Genomic DNA, 21,858 nt, shown 5'->3' with positions numbered 1-21,858 from the left:
CATATAGAATTATATTTTCTAGTTAAGTAAAGGACTTTATATATTTGGCTAAATACTAGGGAATATATAAAGAGATACTTCTAGTTTTAGACAAAGGCATTAATTAGTCTTTTATTAGAATTAATTCTTGGAATTAGTTATACTTATAAGTATTACTTTATAGCTTACTTACCTTAATTACTTATATATTACCCTGCTATTATATACCTTATATTCTAATTAATCTAACCTTTAGGAAGTAGTTTATTACAAGATAGTATATTAAAGGATTATTCAAGTTATTCAAGTTATTTATAAATATTTATAAATAACTTAAATAAAATATAAGTAACGAGTAGCTTAAAAAAACTTGAGTAAAATAGAATAATTATTCATAAATAATTACGTGGAAGTCACGTGGAAGTCACGGGATCATTAGAAATCAATATATATTTAAATTTTTTAAAAAAGAACTAAAGCACCTATTAAGCAGGCTTATATAAGCTAAGCTAGAACTTATATAAGGCTACTTAAATATCAATTTTCTATAATAATAAACTGATTATTCTCCTTAAAATCTTGTTTTTTCTCTCCCTTTTTCTCTTTTTCCTTAGCCTCTTCTAATTTATCTTTAAATATCCCCCAGCTTTTTAAGCAAGCTATTATCTCAAAAGTACTCTTATTAAGTCTATTATGTAATTTAGATATAATAAGGGCACCTTGAGAGAAAAACCTCTCACTAGCTGCCAAGGAAGCCGGAATTCCTAAATATTTCCTAGCTATTAAAGCTAAAACGGGGAATCTAGCGGCATTAGACTTCTAATAGTCTAAGGGCTTAGTCTATATATATATTAGTACTAATATATTAAAAAATATTAAGAAAATATCGGATAATTATTTAATAGAATTTAAATAAATCTTACTTACTTTTTTATCTTCTCTTTTTTCTTCTAAATAAGTTATTAACTCGTCCTCTATTTTAGAGATCGAATTAGTAATATATATATCCGAGTTATCGGAATCGGAATCGGAATCGGAATCGGCTATACTAATATCCGAGCTATTAGATATAGCTTGAGATATATTATAATCGTATTTATATCTAAATTTAAATATTAGTTATTAATTTATTAATTTATTAAAAACTAATAAAAGGAATTACTTATACATTATAATTAGTATTTAATCTATTATGTATATCCGAAGATATACCGCTAGATAAGCCAATACTAGTTAATCCTTCTTGTTTAATTCGAGGATTAAGAATAAGAGCCATATATAAAGCTTTATTTTTATTATCTAAAACGCCTGTTTTAGGATAATATTTTCGAAGCTTAGCTATACCCTTATCTATAGCATCTGTAAATGCTTTATCCTATTAAAAATTAGTATAATATTATTAATAATATAAGAAGAATTTAAGAAAAGACTTACTTTAAATTCCTTTTTAAAATTTTCAAGTTTATTATATATTTTATATACCTCAGGTATAATATAATATATAGTCGGATAATTTTCGGCTTGTAACTTAGTCGTAGCTTTAACAAATATTGAAATTATATTTAAAATATTATTTAAATAAGTAATTTTAATATTAGTTAAAACTAGACTTTTATTTTTAAAAGCCTTCGAATTAGAGCTATTAATAACTACTTCAATAGCTTTATATATATATAAAAAGTTCTTTAATATATAGTAAGTCGAAGACCACCGTATTTTTTGATCTATAAATAATTAGTATTAATTAATAATAATAAAATTAAAAAATTAAAAAATTAATTACTTACCAAGTTAAGGGAATCGAGTATTTTCTATATTAAAAGCTTTAATTTGAGCTTCTAATAACCGTCGGTTTTCTTAGTTATATTTAAGACCTATAATAGTCTTTCTAACCCTTCTCCAAATCGATAAATCTAAAATTTATTAATAAACCTCTTATAAATTATATAGGAAACTTACTTATTACTTGTTCTCCTTCTTCTTCTTCTCTATCTTCAAGTTCTTTTATTTCTTGCTCGTATAAATCTGTAGAATAAGAAATATTATAATTATTCTTAATAAGAGCTTTTAAAATATCTTGAACTACTAGATTTAATATATAAGCTATATAAGGGATATCTCCTTGAAATTTAATGCCTTCTTTATTATAATGCTTTATAAAAGCCTTTAATAAGGTATCGTTTGAACTAGTATTATCTCGAGTAATACTAAATAATATATATTAGTAATTATTTAATAATTATTTTAAATTACTTACCTAGTAATATTATATTCGATATTATATTGTTTTAAGGCTTCTAATAAAACAGAAAGCATATAAATACTAGAGTAAATATTACTTAAATCTTTTATAGCTAATAAATAAGATTTTAATTTAAAATCCTTATTTATAAAGTATCTAATAATATATTAGTATAAATTTTACTTAATAATTATAAGAATATATAAACTTATATAGTAATTCCAAGGAATGCCTTTTGATTTATACTTGTCCAAGCATCTAAAGTAATAGAGAAGGTTCTTTAAGAATTAATATTCTCTTTTAATTCTTCTTTAATATTTAAACTCTTTTCGATATAGTATAAATTAAGCTTATCTATAAGAACCTTCGAGTATATAGGAGGTACTTGACTATTAAATATTAGTATATATATATAAGGGATAATATAATAGAAGCTTATTAATTTAAATAAGATATTAGCTTTTTAAAGCTCGGAATAGTAATAGCCCGAAAAGAGATATTATTATTATTAATAAAGTTTAATAATAATTTCTTAAAGTAATTAGTAGTAAAGCTTTCTTCTCGCTGTCCGGATTGCTTATTAAAAAGGCTAGTTATAGTTATTTATGAGACTTGACTAGAAGCTTCGCTTTTACCTATTAAATATATTAGTAAATATTTCTTTTTTATTAATAATAGAATAATTTATTATTATTATTATTATTTTTAAGACTTTGAAGGTCTATAAACCTATATACATATCGAAAATGAGAGTAATAATTACTTATAGGAGTATATATTCGTTAATTAAGCCATGTTTTACTATAAATTAATTAGTAAAAAATTAATTAAAAATTAATATATTAACTTACAAATACCCTTTAACCATATACTTAATAGTATACATACGAAGATCCTTACTATTCTCTTGTATAGGATTTAGTATCTTTTTTAAATAGCCTTTCTTAAAAAGAGAAGCTTGCTTATCGAGTGGTTTTAATTCGAAATCGGGGTGATTTTGACTTATATTAAGCTTAATTAAGGAGTCTTGAGACATTTTCGAGTATATTAAGTATATATAAGAATATATGTAATATAAAGTAATATAATAAGAGTAATAGTTGATTTTTTGTAAGTAGTTAAAGTATGAGAAAGAAGTAAAATCGAGGAAAACGATATATTCTTATAGAAAGTTCTAATATTCTAAAGTCTGCTTTATAATTCTTCTAATTACAAAGATTTGCCTTAGCCCGAAGATTCTAGTCCTTCGATTTCTAATTTTTATCTCTTATATTAGTAATTTAATATAATCGTAATTTACGGTGGTTCTGGAAATATCGCTGAGGTTCGATTCGCTTACCAAGCGCCACTACCGCCTGATTGGCTAGCGAGGTGGCGCTAGGTGATGCTAGGTGCGGGCCCCCCCGAAGCCTTACCTGATTAAGCTAGCCCTATTACGTATACAGATCACGTGCGTTATTCAAGTTATTTATGAATATTTATGAATAACTTGAATAATATATGAATAAAATAAGAGTAACGGGTTTTTAGCTTGAATAAAATAAGAGTAACGGCCGTTATTCTATTTTACTCTATTCATTTGATATACTGTTACAAGATAATCAAGCTATTAATAGATAAAATTATTAATAGCTGGAGTATTAACTAGAAGAAGCGCCTCTACTACTACTAGAATAACCCAGCCGGATATCCAGGGGAGTACCTAATTAGGTACTCTTTATACTACCTAATTAGGAGAAGGAAATAGAACTTAGATATCTCTAGAACTGGCTAGTAGGATAATAATAGAGAAATTAGTAGCGGCTCGCTATTATATTATTGAGTTAGAAGTAGAGATATAATAGAGAGAGGATCTAGAGAAGTTAGAAACTCAGATCTGTTATCTTAAAGATATTCGGATATCCGGTAGGAAGCCTGTTATACTTCCGGTAGTTGAACACAACTTTTTTTTTCTTCACCCCCAGGCCGGTTAGTAGGCTCACCGCCTCTACAGTACTCAGGGGCTAATCGCCCTCGAGCCTGAGCAGTACCCCCTACTCACTCACGTGTTTGATCTCCAACCAGGTTGGACACAAAATAGGGTGTTTTCATTTCATTCCTATCAAGTTTTGGCGATGATCCCTGGGGAGCCCAAACAGGCTCCCAAGTATGCCGAACTGGACCCTCATGAAAATAGATCCACGTTATGTCATGGGTAATCGCCGGGGGCAGAGCATGAAGGTCTCATTCAAGGAGAGAGTTGCTGCTGGGTTCGTTACTTTGTAATTTGTTTTGTCGTTGCTTGGCACGAGCGTTATTGGCTTGGCAGATCAATATATCTTAGCCTTAGCCGCCACAAACACTTCCCTATCTCCTTTTTGGATATGACAATTTGCCCAAACGGCATCTACTTGATTGGTGGATATATTTTGTGGAAGAATGGCCTAGTGTCCATTTCCTGACATTCTTTCCACAAGTTGCGCGGGACTCAACTTCCATCTCAAAACCTTCGATTCCGAGCCATGCTACTACCAATTCTCATCACAGTCCTTCTCGCAACCTCCTTGACAACGGGAACACCTGATCCCGCGAAATTCCCGACAGTGAAAGAATGGTCGGAAGCGTTGAATATCTCCCCCGCCTGTGCTTCCTGCCGGGTGCCCCCTCTCGGCCCATTGGATGGAGGCAGTGACAACATATATGGGAGAAACTGTAGTGGCTACACAATGAAGCAGTGGTGCGACCCGGGTTGGAATGTTGAGGACTTCAAAAATTGCGTGGGGACAGGACTGAACCTCAATCAGAATTGCTTTTGGAGTCACTGCTCAGAACCCGACCAGTTCCGGCTGATACAGTTGACGACTTGTCGGGACCAGTGGGATCCGCTATATAATGCATATGCGCATATGTTGAAGTATTGCATTGGGGTTTTGGGGAATGCGACTACGGTTTTGGGTGAGAATCTAGATATCTTTCTGAAGTGGCTCTTTTTTGGGGTTTTTTTGCGAACTTTCTGAACTTCCACTAATCGGTGAATGATATCTAGCCCCAATCATCAAATACGATGCCGCAATGGATTGGAATAGGACTGAGACGGAAATTCTCGCAGACGTTGATACGGGAATCCTTTGCCAATACGGTGAGATACCCAGGCAAAATGGGAGCCTCTCCGCCAACATCTATCCGCTTCTTGCCACATCCGCGCTCACCACAACTCCTACTACCACGGGGTCGGGGACAACGAACACTGGGTTGCCAAAATCAGATGCTTCGAGACTACATACTAGAGAGATTCTTACATCTTTTTCCTTATGCATTTTTGCTATCAGTTGCACTCTTTAATGTTTGTATTCCACAACAAGGCGCTGAACACCAGCAGAATTATCGTTGCGGATAGAGAGATAGGATGGGCTTTAGGATCTGTTATTTTGCTAATTGGTGTTGGAGTGTTTGTACCTGTCTTTACTGATGGTTTATTGGTTGTTTTGTACCTGTTCTTACCAACTACTTACTGTTATTATTTTATATGAGGATTGGACTCAGGTCGATATTTGGATTTAGGTGTTAACAAATTCAGTTTGCTTCTCTTGTCTAGCATACTCCTCTATCAACGGTCTTGATTCTCGAAATATACTAGTGAAGGTACCATGCTCTGTCCATACCTCCCCTGTAGTTTTGAAGTCGAATCTGCTACACTTTGTATAATGGAACTCCATCGGGGGATACTATAGCAAAAGAATTCCGACTATAGTTGTCTGCCATATTGCAGCCCTGCCGCAGTAGCATATATCTAATACGATTCCGTCAATGCTCTAGTGCCACTAATATTGTATTAGGCCCTAATAAGGAGCAGTTAGATTGTATTAAGGTAATAGTCGCAGTCTTACTTTATTTGTTTTTTTGACCAAGCAATTTTTTTCGTTTCTCGTCTAATGTTGCCTTTTGTCTCGTTATTTCACTGCCAGACTCTCAAGTCCAAATAGCAAAGCCAACATAACTAGAGCCAAAGGTAACTTTATGAAAATAGCATGACTTGTTTTGCAGGCTTTCTTTCAAGCCCTCGACTGTCCACCTTATTCCCTCTTCTTCTTCGTAAGAATGTGCGGTCTCTTCCGGGAATATAATCTTTTTAAAGGATCTTGTCGCATTGCAGGAAATTGACATTAACGAACTAACGCGTCGCCATAATACCCACGCCCGATAGCCGGTATTGCATTTCGAGGAAAGCACAAAAGATTGAAGTTAGTTTTGGGTTGGAGATTGAGATGATATTGTATCGCGACTTGGTCTATGGTTTCTTGTGGCGGAAAGGGAGGAGCCGATATTGGGTGACGTGCATGCAGTGTGTCAAATGATTTAGCTTGATTTGATTATCGCCTCTGAATCAAATCAAATCAAGTCAAAATCTACTTAATCAAATCATAATCAACTATAATCAACTATAATCAACTATAATTGATTATAGTTGATTATTTAGTCACGTGACCGTGTACGTACGCTCGGAGATTAGAAAAGCGAAATAAGGCTAAAATAAGGCTTAGGCTAGCCCGTATCCGGTATCGCTTAAGGTGCTCCTTACTAAATCGGGTATCGTGCCGCTTGGCAAGCGAAGCGGCACTAGCCGAAAGCGCTAAAACCTCCTCGATTTTCTCGTAATTTCTCGCTACCTCATAAATCTTATTATTATAAATAAAATAGTTAAAAATAGGCCCTCTCACAAATGGGCGCTTTAATATTAGGGGGTTATATCTAATTAGACGCTTATTAAAGAATCTTCTAGATTCTAGAGGTTTTATATGTAAATAAGTAATTTTCCTCAAGTTATTTCCTTTCCTCTTATTTTATATATAAATACCCCAATAACTATAGCTCCAATTAAGAAGCTTTTGACTATAAACTTACTTATTTTTACTCGATATATTCGAAAATGTCTCAATAATCTTTAATTAATCTTAATATCCCTCAAAGTAGGAAGGAATAAAAAAAGCAGAAAATAAGAATAAAAAAGATAAAGAAGAGGTTTCCAAGGAGGATAACCAGTTTTTTATACCAGATTTAGACTAGCTTTATACTCTTATATGTATTTTATAAGCTTTGTTTATATCTTATTAATATAGCTGTTAGTTATTTAATAATTATTTAAGTTACTTGAGAAATTCAAGTTTTCTTAGTATCACGTGATAATTATAGTTGATTATAATTAATTATAATCATAATCAAATCAAATCAAGTCAAAATCTACTTAATCAAATCATAATCAACTATAATTAACTAGCCTTGATTTTTTTTTTGACACACTGCGTGCATGCTGGGGTAATGTTCGCTGTAATATTTAATAATAAATTAGTTTTACTAATTATTACTATAGGGGTGCGGATAGGAGACTGTTCAACGGCGAGTTGGCGTGTACTTTAAAACTGAAAAAAGCAGTCCAAAGTTCTTTGGAATTGAAAGAGCGACATTAACTAAACCGGCAAATCATCAACAACCCAAATCAAATCAAACTTGTCTATCCCAACCCAAAAACCCATAACAATATAAACTCAATCCAACCCCAAACCACAACTACCAATCTCTTCAAACAACCTACTTCCCACCACTCCCCATCACCCCCCTGAAAATTTCATGTCCATCCGTCAACTTCTTGATCCTCTCCTCCAAGAACTCTCTCTGTCTCTTCGCACTCAGTGGCTCAGAGGCAATAGCCTCGACTTCGACATCCGACATCGCGTTCACGACGACGGGAGAGAAGATATTCTGGAGGCCGCGGACGATATGGCGTTCGATGACTTGAGTGGTGATGTTGGCGATGAAGGTCTTTTGTGAAACCTGCATGACATGTGTTAGCAAGGGAGAGAGAGAAGATGGATGAGGGTACACTGAAGAGTAAAGGGGAGGGGGAGGGGAAGGACGGGGATCATGGACGAACCTTGTAAATTGCAAACAAACAGTCAAGAGCTTCTTCACAGCTGAAGTTCTCCATGTTGGAATCATTGTCCTCGGCCAATGTCTGAACAAATTGGTCGATATCAACAGTCGTCGTTACTACTGGGCTCTCAAAAACCACTTCCTCTGGGTGCCTTGTCGTCTTGCTTGCTTTCTCGGCTGTCTCCTTGATGGCAATGCGTTGGCGATTTTGTCGACGGCTCTTGATGGTGTCGGTGTAGTAGTGATTGTAGTTGATAGGATAGCCTTTGATATCCTCCATGATCTTCGCAAGTTCCTCGCTCGCCAGACGACTGCGTTCCTTAAGCGCATCATGGATCTTGCTATCCCACAAACGAGACTCGACATCCTTCGGGCATTTGTCGTGAAGGAGAGTTTTAAGAAATTTGCTGCATTGATCGGCGACGCATTCAATGTGGTCGACAGCAATAAGTTGCCACTTGGAAGACTGTTCCCAAAAGAGCTCGCCGACAAGGAGAGGGTTGTAGTTTCCAACCAGTTCGCGGCCACGGGTACGAGCGAGAACGTTTGCAACCCATTTTAGAGCCATCTCCTTTGTCCATCGGATAGGTGTAATCTGCGTCTTTCCAAGGCGATCACTGAGTCCATCTGCACAGTTCGGGTCGAAACCAGACCAGCCGTCGTTATCGAGATCGATGTGGTACTTGTGTGCGACCCGTCGGAACGTTTCGGAGAATTCGGTGTTGAGGTTCTGAACAACGGCTCGAATGCGAGAAATAGAGACTGGCGATTCATCTTCGTCTTTGAACTCCTCATCAGTGATTTCCCCGTGAAAGTAATCTCCTTCGTAATGCCCATCAACAGCAGCTTTTGAGACGTCGTAGATGTCCTGACTCAGCTGTGAAAGGTATGCCTTGCACTCCGCTGGTGATGAACGGCAGCTTCCCATGACATCAAGTTGAGTATTAGCTTCCGTAAGAGCGTTCTCAAGATCTTGGCGAAGCTTTGGGAGTTCTTGCTTAACATGTTCGAATAACAAGCGGCTCAAACGTTTTCTCAACTCATCAATGCCGACTGACTCCTTGGGCAAGACGTTGAAGTTAGACGTGCGAAAGAAAGTGCTCTCAGCAAAATTTCGATCTCTCAAACTGCAGTCTTGTTCTTCGAATTTCCGATTCTTGAGGACATGCCATCCAAGCTTGAAGAAGACATCTTCGTTTCTTGCCAATGAGATGAAGGCATTCTCGCTTCCGGATCCAGGTGGGAGGCGATCTGGCTTGGTGATGATACCCAAAGTGCGGTCACCTTCAGGGTCATATTTTCTCACCCTTGTGAGAATTGGCTGGTTAGCATGATCATTGGTGGCAGATATCACAGCCAGACAAATTGTTCGCGGCTGTGAGATGTAATGATCGGTAATCTCAGCCACCATCTTCACATCAGCTTCAGTGACACCCTTGGTTGCATTGGCGATGAGTCCAGGAATATCGACAAGCGTCAATTGTGGTCTGTTTGGCCCCTCAATAGTGATGCTCAAGACGTCGCGAGCGAATGCGCCAAGAGGAGTGTCACTTTGAGACTCTGGATCCATTCCCATGATTTTCATTGCCAGACCCATGATTCTTGGAAGGTCCTCGAAATCAGTGATTGACTCCTCGAAAGCTTTGATTTTAATCTGTTCATGAACGGGTCGCTGATCATCGGGAATAACTTTGATCGTGAGCGAGTCGGAGGGAGCCCGGCGAAGGATGATTTCCGTTGCAAATCTGGTGCACAGGTTGTCGCTTCGAGGGAAAGGGATCTCCGTCAAAGCCTCAAGCACGGAGCTCTTGCCCGCTGATTGATCGCCACAGACTACAAGTTGAGGAAGCGATAGAATGCTTTCAAGCCCGCATTTTCGGACTTGTGCAACGGTGTCAAGAATTCGACGTTGTTCATCCGTTTGGAGGTCCTCGAGGGAGGAGGTGGTGCTGAGATCAACGGCACCTCGACGGCCTTGTTTCGTGCCTTTGATCTTTTGATCACCCTCGACTGGAGTTACGACTCCGTTTGCCGTAGTGGCTTGCCCAACAGGTGTAGACTCGGATGGCATGGCCGTGGATTTGTGGGTTGCTGTGGCTGGAAGAGGCAATTTGTTCTGAGCTCAGTAGCGACTTGATTGATTTCTGTTGATGAGTCTGGGAAAGAGGAAGGAAGTCGATTAAATATTGAAAGTAGGGAGGCGACGGCCATGGGAACCTTTTGGGGAAGATTGGCCATGGTAAAGGTCACTGCGGCTAGTGGCAGGGAAAGGCTGATTCATGCAGAACTGGAGGCAGCCACCAACAGACCTTGCAAGCAGGCAGCCAACGGGTAGCAAGATATACTCAGAATTGCTCGCCGGCTGATCGGTTGCAATTGGCTGGCCCTTTGTGGGGTCGCCGTCTCAGCTCGAGAACCAACAACAGAAGCTGCGAGAAGGGACCTTTCGAGGTTTTCTGACGGAAAAGTTCCAAGCGAAAATTTGGAAGCGCGCTCGAAACCATCCGCCCCTTGCCTAGTTGAGGACTGTCAATCGATATATCTCAGATTCGATTATCGGACAAACATTACAGAGATGGAAACAGATTCTACAACGATGGTGCATGAACGCAACGAATTGGGACCCCATCTCATGTTTGTGGAAGCCACTTTCCGCCACCCTGAGCCAAAACGTCCAGCCCGCTGAGGTGGTTCAAAACAGCGAGATCTCTTTGTGAACAGGATCAGGTTTCTGACACATGACTCGCGATGTCAAGAAACAGAATAGGAAATGCAGAAAGGGAGCCTTAGAGTCCTTGATGGAAAACCTCGTCCTCGTTCCCTGACGATGAAAGCAGGGGGAGGGTTGTCAAACGAGAAGCTGCAAGGGCTTCGAAGCCCCCACGCTAGTTTTAGTGTAACCTTACCAGTTAGGCTCCACCGCCTGCATCACTTCTTGCTTTCATCTTGCACTTCACTTCACTTCTTTTCACATGTTTATCCCATCAAAAAAACCAAACCGAATGCCATCTCAGCTCATGTCGCAAGCCGACGATTCACTCGGCCGGCATGACCATGGCCGAGGCCACAGGCATCAAGGCGTTTTTTACATGGCTTGTGAGCCCAGCCACAAAACCAACACTCGCGCCACCCCGCCGGTGACGATCTCCGTGGCAAGTTATTCCAGTGCATTCCCTGGGCTACGAAAAGATTCGAGTTTCAATTGGATTAATTTCATTCTCAAGTTTTGATGCCTGAGTTATTGTTCCCTTCCGGACTTGCCAATATTCTAGCATCATGGATGTTCATTATGGTGGAAGAGCAGCGAAGCTCGCTGCAGTTTCACGTCTCATCTTCAAAATGATCTGGCACAGTTGTTTCTCTTCGATTCAATCAATACCCTTTGCTAAACTGTCCGGTACTTTGCTTTGTCTCAAACTGTTACCTCTGCGGTACTATCTGCACTTCTGCTTCTATTTAAATTTTCAGCGCACGACTTTGGTCTTTTCCAAACCAACCTCAACTCTACTCAGATAAGCGGCCAAGAATGGTTTCAATTCCATCTTCTCCACAGGCTCTACGACGCACACAGTGGAAGACACAAGAACTCAGATCAAGTATCAGCAGCTCACCCAAACTGGTTTCGAGACTGACTGGCATGTTGCTCCGTGGGGCTCTACTTCGTGGCTGACGGTCGAGAATGACAACGCGCATCCGCCTACTGCTGAAGAATTCTTCCAAAAGGACGACAGGGCTCCAAATACTCTTTATTTATCAGTAAACTACGAACGATGCATCGCGAACCCTGCAGGGCTGGCACTGTGGAAACCTCAAGCAGCAAATGTCGAGACAGTCCTCCTTCGCAGAGGCGACACGATAATTATACCACCGGGAGCTGTCCACAAGTTCGTGAATGTCACGGATATTTTCTGTACCGGTGGCTTATTCATGGAGAGGGAGATATTGTATATTTGTATTGGGCTGGCGAGAGAGCAAAGGCTTTATCCCTACCCGAAGCTGCTCAACTACCAGAATGAGCTACGATTGACCGTAGAAAAGTGGCTGAGTAGAATTACATTCTCTTTCGCGCCTCGTCACGTTCTTCTCAATCAGCTTAGATTTGATGAGAAGCCTCCATTTTGAAATTCACTTTCTGCCAAAGCCTCACGCCCTTCGATCTTTCTCCATATCATCCATCTTTCCTTTCTTCGGCCACTATTCCCAACTAACCAAAACATCACCCCATCCTCCTCCACGATGGCTACCCGCATCGTCCTGCTTCGAAGCCCACCGTGGCGCACCACATGCCCACACTTGACCTACCAGGAAGTGTTCCAACATCTCGTCTCAACAGGCAAGGCAAGGCATATTCAGGGTGAGATGTCGACGACCAGGGCACCTGATGGATACCTACCACATTCGTGGAACGTCCTCACCGAACTCGATGTCCTCCCACCTCCTGTCGCAAAGGAGGCTACGTTCCTCAATGAAGCTATCGCTGCCATCGAAGCAAAGGCGAAGGCGACTGAACTTAGTGGCGTTAGGCAAGAGGAAGCTCAAGCCGCCGGGGCGAGTGTTGACAAAGGTGACAATACCCACGTGGACGGAACATCCAATGGTGGCAACACTACGACGGTTGTATCAGGGCAGAAGGGGTACGGAAATCATAGCGCGGCGGTGACGGCGGCTGCTATGCAACATGTGTGGAATGCGCCAGGGGAGTTGCATCTCGAGGGAGCGACGTTGCTTGGAAGACGAGGCCAGAAGGGATCCAGTGGGTTGAGAGAAAGGTCTGAGCGCGATGCTACTCACGTCGACGGTATCCGAGCAGCCGACCAGATTGTCAACAAGGGCACTGAGACTGGAGGGACCGATCTGGTCGCCAACGGCGGGGACTCCACTTCAACAGCTGAGGCTAGCACCACTGCCGTCGGCTCTCCTCAAGCAACCTATCCCAGCATCAACACCACCTCCAACCCCCAAGTACTTCACCCCACGCTTTCCAACCTCGACGTGCCCCTCCCCCCAGTCCCCGCCGAAAACTACCTCTTCAACTACACCACCCTCTCCCACTCCCTAAAATACCTCCGGCTATCCGAACAAGGCTTCACCTCCCCCTGGACCCTCTCGCCCCTGGGGACCTCCTGCTTCCTGACCATCGAAGGCACAACCCCAACCCCATCCAGCACCCCCAACATAACATCCGACAGCCTCGCCACCACGGTGCTCTGCTCCTACATCTCCATCCCCTCTCTGCCCAACACCACACTCTCGCTCCCGCTACTCTCAGACTTTCTCCTACCAGCAAGAAATAGACGAAGAGATAAAGGCGCCGGCGCAGGCTGGACCCCGGACTCGAAACACGTGACCAGAATCGAGCTAGTGCGAGGCGACACGTTGATCCTGCCACCATGCACTCTGTACCAGCTACACTATACCCACGACACGTTGACCTCGAACGGGATCTTCATGCTGCGGGCGAACCTGCGGCTTTCCCTGCAGACGTGGAAATGGGACAGTCTGGGGAAGAGCAAACGGGCTTTCACGGAGGCGAAAGCGTTGCTTGAGGTGTTCAAGAGCGAGGTGAGACGCGATCCGGAGGGATGTGGGGTTGCTGGTGAGAGTGGGTTGGTGCAGGTTGAACGAGATTGTGCAGTGATTGAGGGGGAGTTGGAGAGGGAGGGGGAGGGCTCTGAGGAGGTTTTGCGGGGGCTGCAGATGGGTGTTGCGAGGGAGTGGGAGGAGTTTAGACGTAGGGAAGCCGGGACCTGATTCTTGACGCGAGATTGACGGACGGATTGTCCTCCTTCATCTTTGCGGTCAGAGGAGAAAAGGGATAGATCGCTCTATTCGTTAGTTTAGCTTAGCAATTCCCGCAATGGTCAATTCCCCATCTCCTCCTCGTGCGCTTGGAATCCTCGATTCTCGTCACATCACCATCAAGAAATAGCTACGAGTGCCGAAGCAGAAGCAGAAGCCTAAAAGCAAGCAAGCAGTGAACACTTCAAACTATTCGTATCTGACATGGCTTTAATCCCATCTCCTTCCCGGCGCAACATTTCCAGACCCCTTCAGTCGACTTCTCCATCCACGAGTTCCGAGATTTGGATTTGATGCGCACGAATGCGGAGTACGCATATCTCTAGAGCGAATAACTCTTCCCCATCGAATCGACGCAAGAACTGTTACAGCAAGTACGCACTATCCATCACCTACTCTAAGCTCCACTACCCATGAACCTTACCTTAAAAGACGCCTTTCCACATCCGCATCAACCGCCCCTACATTAATTCAAGCTTCCAACTCACACAGCGAACCCTGAAATTGCCATGATGATATGATATGATATGATATATAGATAAAGCATCCCCGTTCTCGGACCTATAAACATGCTCAGAAAAATTCCCCACCGCGATCTAAGGGAAAGCAAGTCTAGAAGTACTTAGACGTACAAGGTATGATGGTATCGCAGATATGAAAGAGAAACGCCCCGATCCAATCAGTCCATTCATTCAATTCAATTCAATTCATCCCCAATCCGGGTCAAACCCCGTTAAATCCATTCCGGTCTCCAAATTTGGCGCCCGCTCCGTCTATCTACCAAACCCAACCGACATTCCATTCGCTATGCTTTGCTATGCTTCAAAAGAGTGTGTGCGCCAATCCCGTATCAACAAATCTCAAATGCCCAAATCTAAAAGTCCTCTTTCTAAATCGCCGACTTCTCTCTCTCTCTCTATCTGGATGAACGGATTATTTCTTGCCCAGCCAACTCTTCTTCTTCCCCTCGTTCAAGCTCTCCACGATCCGGCACGAGCCGCGCGACTGGCAGAGCCGCGACCTGCCAAGGTTCTTGTATCGCGGACCGAGAGGTCCGTTGACGTAGTGATACTGCCCTGCAAAGCGCCACTGTCTCCGATCACCCAAGTCGTAGAATTTGTCGCCCCAGTGGCCGTTGTACCACCACCAGCTTAACGGCGCCTTTGGGTTGCAGCTTGCTGGTTGAAAGCTAGACCCGAGTTCCGACGGGGAGAGGGTGTGTGGTGAGGATGGAAAGGGGGAGGTTGGAGACCATGGTGTTGGCGAGCGAGAGCCTGATGCGGAGATGGAGTGCGCGTCGGCGTTGTGGGTAATTGATGTGTTGAAGTGGTATGCCATGTAGTTCAGCGCTGGATCCCAGAGCGGTCCTTTGTCTGTGACGTCCGCGAGTAACCCGAACGGCAGAACGTATGGGTGAGAGCCTGGACTGGCATACATTGCGTGACTTCCCAACGCGCTGTACAGCACCGGTCGTCCATCCCTCCCTTTCCCCTTTCCTTTCTCAACGGCGTTGTAAGAATAGGCGAGGCCGCCGGAGTGAGCGCTGAAGAACACGGCTTTTGGAACTCCGTCCTTGAACCGGATGAGACTGTGTTCCCAATCGCCGACGTGATTCCCGAACCGGATGTTCAGGACGGTAGTGCCCAGGTTGTAGGAGTAGAAGTAAAACCAGAAGGCGTCGAGGATGCCGTTGCCTTTGTCGACCATTACTAGTGTCGCTGGAGCGGGGGAGTAGCCGCCTGGTTTGGGCATCGTTGGTCCTAAATTGCTAGCCTTTGCTCTGCGGGAGGAGGGTCCTGTTGTCCGCTTGGATTTGCGAAGATCGATTTTGAGGTCGGATGCGGGGGCTTCTTGGGGTTTGAGGGGTAGTGCGATCTTGTGTTCCTCAGCGTATCGGTATGGATCCCACCATTCGACGTCTTCATCTTTCGGGTCTGAGGCGTCGGAGAACTCGTATTCTCCAATCTCTTCCACTTCACCGTCATCATCATCGTATGGGACCGGCTTGTTGTATGGACTTCCCAGCCATTCCGGACGGTCTTCAACGTCTTCTTTGCTAGCCATGAAAGAGTATTTCCCCTTCACTTTCTGGTTGAGGCGTTTTAGGTTGTAGAGGGTGTGTCGCTCGTTGGTCATGTTCATCGTTGTGTGGTTCATATAAGGTGTCGTGTACATAAGGTGTTCGTTAATATCAGACGGCCAGAACTGCTCGCCGGAATAGAGGTGTATCAGCGGAGCGTGGTCAAGCACGAACTGCGGGACGTCCTTCAGCACCCTTGGATCCCCTTCCCACTCGTCCGGCGAATTCTTGCCATCATCAATTATGTCCTCCCAATCGGAGTATTCAGCATAAATATCATCCCCACCCAGGAATATCTGGTCGTTCGTGTGCCTCACCACAGACTTCCTGTTCCATGGCTTCATCGCCGGATCAGGACGGTAATGGGCCAGTCCGCAGAGACCTAGGTATCGACATGCCTGCCGGTCTACCCAGTACTTCGACGTCGCGATCCACACATTGTCCTCCCGCTCTTCCTCCGACTTCGAGGTATTCGGGTCGAGATGCGAATGCAGCGCCGACAGCGCAACATAGCTGAGCACAAAGAAGACCACGGCGATCAGCGTCCGCCGCAGATGGTACACCATCTCGAGGCGTACGTGAGACTCTCGTTACTATCGGTCTGCGGAGCGAGGAACGGAAATCATTGGGCTCGTCGACAACCGGCGGAGCGAATGGTGGGGGTTCAACGCAGCGAACGTGTCGACACAGCCGGAATCAGGTTCGAAAGAGAAGGAAACAGAGGTGAGGGTATCCCCGAGTACTAATAGCGGTCGTGGTACTACAGCTGTGCCGGTGACCATAGTCGTTGACGATGCTGATAAATCTGAGTCGGTCTGCTGCCAGCTGCGGTGCGCAGTGCTGACTTGCTGCCGAAGGGTCCGGCGCAGGAGCGAGCTGGCGACGGTGTGTTGGGCGGCCGCCCGAGACAGGCATCGCCAGAATCCAGAATTAATCCAGGATCCAGGCCCCTGTGGAGCAGCAGGGTCGACGTGCCGTGACTGCCGTCCAATCGTTGCCACAGCGTGGGAGTTGATAGGGCAGAGGGGGTGCCGCTCAGGTGCCGGAAACGCTGCAGCGTGCCCCTCTCGTCATCGCTGTTTCGGGAAACGTGCGCACTAGCGAACAAGCACTGGCTCGCCAGACGCCTCTGCCGTAAGCGTCCGCATATAGAAGTATATACAGGTATCTGAGATGCAGTAGTGATTCAGGGTCTGCCCCATGATTCTTTGATATTTATATATCTTGTTATCTTGCACAAAGGATTTCAAGACCTGCGCGAATCCAGAGACAAGTTGGCCGCCCGTGGGGTGTGTTGCTGTTGCAGAGTTGCAGGTGTTTCACTTGCTGGCGCAGACCCGTGGCCAGCATCCCGACTTCTGACGCTGCCGCGTGCAGTGACGTTGTGATAGGCTTTCTTATCGAGACGGACCCCAGCGAGGCGTCCATGCTGCTGATGTGGCATAGTTCGTGCAGCAGCCTCACCCGACAGCGACATTACAGCCAGCTTTTAGAAGCCCAGCGGTTTTACTCGCCGGCTATTCTCAACTCGCAACATTTTCCTTCCGCATGACTAACCCCTTTACTTCGTAATTGTTCCGCTATACTTTCTCTGCCTTCAGTTTCCACTCTTACGAGCATGTTTCTTGCACGACTGGAGCACAGTCCATTTGCTGTGTGGCAAATGCGAATTCTCGGCATTGCGGCTTCGTAGCGGATCTTGCGGATGCATGCCCAACCAAGGTTCACCTTCTAGATGTCAGCTTAGGACTTTAGCTTCAGGACAGCCTGCACCGAATTCGGGAGCGAGGCACACTACAAGAGATCGTTACCGTCGAAAGGTACAAGATGCGGGGAAGTCGTTGAGTAATGACTCGACGGTTCCGGATGTTCCGAAGTCATTTGGAATCTCCCGCAACTGGTTAGAGTCACGTGATCTACATTGTTGCACAAGGACTTGAGGTCCTAAAACCTCTGGTGCACTGAGCATTGTAGTTGAGCGAAGAGTGAACCTTGGAAGCCAAGGATTGTGTACATCGACCCAATCGTTTAGCGACTTTAGTACATTGAGATCATTGTTTAAGTAGGCGATGAATCTTGACAATCAAGTTTCTCTTGCACATCGACTTAATGTTCGAATACTCCTCTTCGTACTTGATACAGATGGCAACCCTCACCAATACCTAGTGGATCTCGTTTGTGTAGATGAAAAGAATATAAACACCCATGAAGCGAGATTGGTGATGGCTTCCAGAGATAATGCAGACAGTGCCTTGCAAGCTGCAGAGGGATTGAGCTGTTGGCAACCAGTGTAGGTTATAGTGTAAACTGCAGTTTGAAACTGCAGTTTGGAATTTTATTATTAAACTACAGTTTATATTAGGTAAACTAAACTGAGGCATGTCAAGACTAAACTAAACTATAATTATATCGTCTAAACCGTAGTTTAAACCGCCAAACTGACAGTTTACACGTGATCAACTCCGATTTTTCCCTTAACCTCCGCTACCTCTACTCTAATAATCTCCTCTAAGTACCTATACTCTCCTTCCTATTCCTTAATCTTATACCATGATTTCAGATACTCAAAAGCCTCAATAATATCCATACTAAGCTTATTCTAAAGTTCCGTAATTAGGAGCTTAGTGCTTGAGAAGAAATATTCGGGATTAGCTAATATAGCTAGAATTAATAATATATCTAATACTAGCTTACTCAAATTAGGATAATTAACCTATTAAGTTATTTCAAGCCACCAAGTGCGAGAATTAATGTTATATGTGTAATTAGCAATATAGTATCTCTTATATTTGTCTTTAATACTCGGAATTAATTAGTAATACTTCTTCTAGTCTATAAAGGCATTCTTTTTAGTAAAGGTTTCCGAAGAAGTCATAGACTAAGAGAATATAGCAGAGGTTAAATCAGGTAATTTATACTTATTCCAGAGCTTTTCTATTATATCCTTCGCGTTTAGGACCTAGTCTGCTTTCTAATTATTCTTAATATACTTCTACTTAGTATTCGGATCCAGAATAATTCTAGTAATATAAGCAGAACTTTTATTAGTTATCCTATAATATTTCTCTATCTTTGCCTAGCCCAAATTAAATATAGCTATTATAGTTTTATTTGTTTTATAGGCCTCCTTAAAATACTCAAATTACTCCAGAATAAAGTCTATTATAGGTAAGATATTATTAAGGATAGAAACTAATAATTCCAGAGCTAGCATAATTTAAGTAAGTTAATTAAGGAAGTCATATATATTACGAAAAGTTTTCTAGTTCTCCTTTAATAGCTAATTCTTCCTAACTTCCTCCGTAAAGTATTAATGAATATAAGTATTAATAGCTTTAAAGACAAGAGATATAATTAACTTCTTAATTATTCGGGCCATAAAATTCCAATATGTCTTATTATCTCTTATAAGTTAATTCTGCTTACTTATTCCTATAAATTCCTGTATCTTTTGGGTACTGCTTTAAATATTAATAATAATATTATAGAGCTTACTAATAGAACCAAACTTTTGCTATTCCTTAATATCCTTTAATAACTACTTGAGCTAAGTAACCTCCCTATCCTTTTTTAAATTCTCCTTATTAGTAATATAAAAAAAAGAATTAATAAATAGGTTAATAATATAGCCTTAATAATAAAGTCTATAGATAGTAAAATTATAGGATATATTATATAAATATAGAAATTCTATAAAAGTTAGCTAATATATACTAAATTACTATATAAAGTATATATTTTTAGAAATATATATTATTATTATATTATTATTACCCGTATTATCTATTATAATATAACCAAGCTTATAAGTAATATCCCAATTATGAATAATCTCTATAATAACTAGTACCAGGTTCTCTCCTTTATAATTTCCCTTAATCTCCTTTATAGCAAGAATAATATGCTCTAAGACTCCTAAACTAGATATATAATAGGTAATAATACCAAGAATAAGCTTAGTATTTGGGGATATCCAAATATTAAGAGATAAGTAAATCTTAGTCTTATTATTATATAGCTTAGCCTTAATTTTATATTTCTTAGCCTCAAATTAGCATATAACCCAGGTTCGAATAATATTATATATATGATTTAGCTATTAATTAACGTCCTTATTTAAGTAAGAGAGTAAGGCTCTAAACTCTAGGTATTTAATAAGGCATAGTAGCATATTACAGGCAATAATAAAGCAAATATATAGAACCTCAAGTATATCTCTATCTAATAGCATATCTCTACTATCTAAATTATTAAGTTTCCGGTGCTTTTATGGGTTTTCCTTTACTATAGCCATTATATTTTTAATATTAATTTAAATATTCTTTACTTTTTTCTCTACCAGGAAGTCTTCTTTAATATTATAAACTTCCTTCAAGTACTTTCTAATTATACTAGTATTACTAGTTAATATATAGTTCTATATATAGAACTTATATCTCTATTTCTCTTTTCCTTTATTATTTAAGAAAATATATTATATCCTAATATCCCCTCGCATATACTTATAAACCCATAACTTTCGCTCCTTACGCTTCTTTTCCTTAGTAAGTAGTAAATTAAATAGTTCGGACATATTTTATATCGAGCTTTAGGAATCGGGTTTAGGCATATCTAATTTAACTACAGGAATAGTAAAAGAGCTTGAGAAGGTCGATTTCCCGAAAAAAAGCTTGCTTTAGCCCTTCAGAAACATGGTGCTTTATAGCTTTAATATCGAGAAGGAGGTATAATTACAAGAGAAAAAGAGAGAGGTTTATAGGCACTATTCGCGAAAATTTTTCCTTCATATAATAGCCAAAGTCAATAGTAAATCACTTCAAGAATTAAGATAATTATATTACCTATTTATTTTATAACCACTATATATAAAAATTTATTTTTTAATTTATTTTAAAGCTCTCGGTCTAGGCTATCTATTAATAAAACTTTTATTAAATTACGTTAAGGTTTGATTATTTTATTAAATACTACTATTATAGTCGATCTCGTAATTTTAAGCAAGTTCTCCCCCTTAAACTGGATTTAAACTATAGTTTAAACCACTAACTACCAGCTCAAACTGCAGTTTGAACTAGCCGAACTAGACTAAACTACTACCTCCTTAGGTTCCACTAAACCACCAAAATGGAGTTTAAACTGGACTGAGGTTAAACTATTACCTACCCTGTTGGCAACCTTCGAGAGTGTTGTCTCCTGATTGATTTTTGTTTTGGCACATCCAGCTACCAAGGTACTCCTCAAACTGGAGCTAGCCTTTCGCACGAGCAAGCTGCCACAGTAGCTGAGCAGCCTGAGCCTGAGCTTGTACTGCTGCTGAGTCTGTTCATCCGTTGCTGGTTCGACATATGCTCTTCTTATATACTCCCAGCGTATCCAGATTTCAAGTCGCTCAATATGACTCTGTAGGGCCTCGTATCGGTTTAGGGTACTGCTTTTTCTAGTAGAGGCCGGCGGGGTATAAATTTGGAGTAACGGCAGTAGACAAGTACTCGGGGTGCATAATCGACAGGACAAAGTTCCCAAAGTGGACAGATATTTGATTCTGACGTCCACCGGGGATATATTAACCACTGATGGGGCTTTTCTTGGCCTGATCAGAAACATTAGGTTCAGAGCTTGCCTCTCTGTGGACATCATGTGATGCAGCGAATACCAAGTACTTCTTATCGTGGTGATTAAACATTTTCATGACTATCTATCCATCAAAATTATGGACCCGACTATTTAAGAGCGAGGATCAGCAAAGATTTTGAAGTCCTAGCCATGATTCAGAAAGAAATACCTCTCAACCAAGCATGACTGGATCCAGAGGTGACTCTCTTACTCAAGTGCTTTGCAAGCCTTTCTTTCT

General features: G+C 41.4%; 4 protein-coding genes across 4 annotated transcripts; 1 reads left to right on the top strand and 3 right to left on the bottom strand.

Annotated features, from left to right (window-relative positions):
- Positions 1–621: 621 nt before the first annotated feature.
- K444DRAFT_492588 (uncharacterized protein) lies at positions 622–798 on the bottom strand (the record flags this gene model as incomplete). The annotated part of the gene is made up of 1 exon (XM_024873222.1): positions 622–798. A coding segment is annotated over one exon (177 nt), but the record flags the coding sequence as incomplete, so codon positions are not given.
- Positions 799–7,579: 6,781 nt separating this feature from the next.
- Positions 7,580–10,561, bottom strand: K444DRAFT_566282 (dynamin family protein-like protein). Its single transcript, XM_024877125.1, has 2 exons — positions 8,130–10,561; positions 7,580–8,029 (listed from the first exon to the last, which is right to left on the bottom strand). Exons 1-2 carry the CDS (start codon positions 10,197–10,199, stop codon positions 7,787–7,789), a joined length of 2,313 nt encoding a protein of 770 aa, XP_024734193.1. The 5' UTR covers positions 10,200–10,561; the 3' UTR covers positions 7,580–7,786.
- Positions 10,562–12,364: 1,803 nt separating this feature from the next.
- Positions 12,365–13,879, top strand: K444DRAFT_632405 (uncharacterized protein; the record flags this gene model as incomplete). The annotated part of the gene is made up of 1 exon (XM_024883474.1): positions 12,365–13,879. One exon carries the CDS (start codon positions 12,365–12,367, stop codon positions 13,877–13,879), a length of 1,515 nt encoding a protein of 504 aa, XP_024734192.1.
- A 981-nt stretch (positions 13,880–14,860) lies between these two features.
- Positions 14,861–16,573, bottom strand: K444DRAFT_644881 (uncharacterized protein; the record flags this gene model as incomplete). The annotated part of the gene is made up of 1 exon (XM_024885016.1): positions 14,861–16,573. One exon carries the CDS (start codon positions 16,571–16,573, stop codon positions 14,861–14,863), a length of 1,713 nt encoding a protein of 570 aa, XP_024734191.1.
- Between the last annotated feature and the right edge of the window lie 5,285 nt (positions 16,574–21,858).

This window comes from Hyaloscypha bicolor (assembly GCF_002865645.1).
Source record: "Hyaloscypha bicolor E unplaced genomic scaffold K444scaffold_117, whole genome shotgun sequence".
Lineage (NCBI taxonomy): Eukaryota > Fungi > Ascomycota > Leotiomycetes > Helotiales > Hyaloscyphaceae > Hyaloscypha > Hyaloscypha bicolor.
The sequence above is the reverse complement of the archived record's forward strand: the minus strand, read 5'-3'. Positions and strand labels throughout refer to the sequence as shown.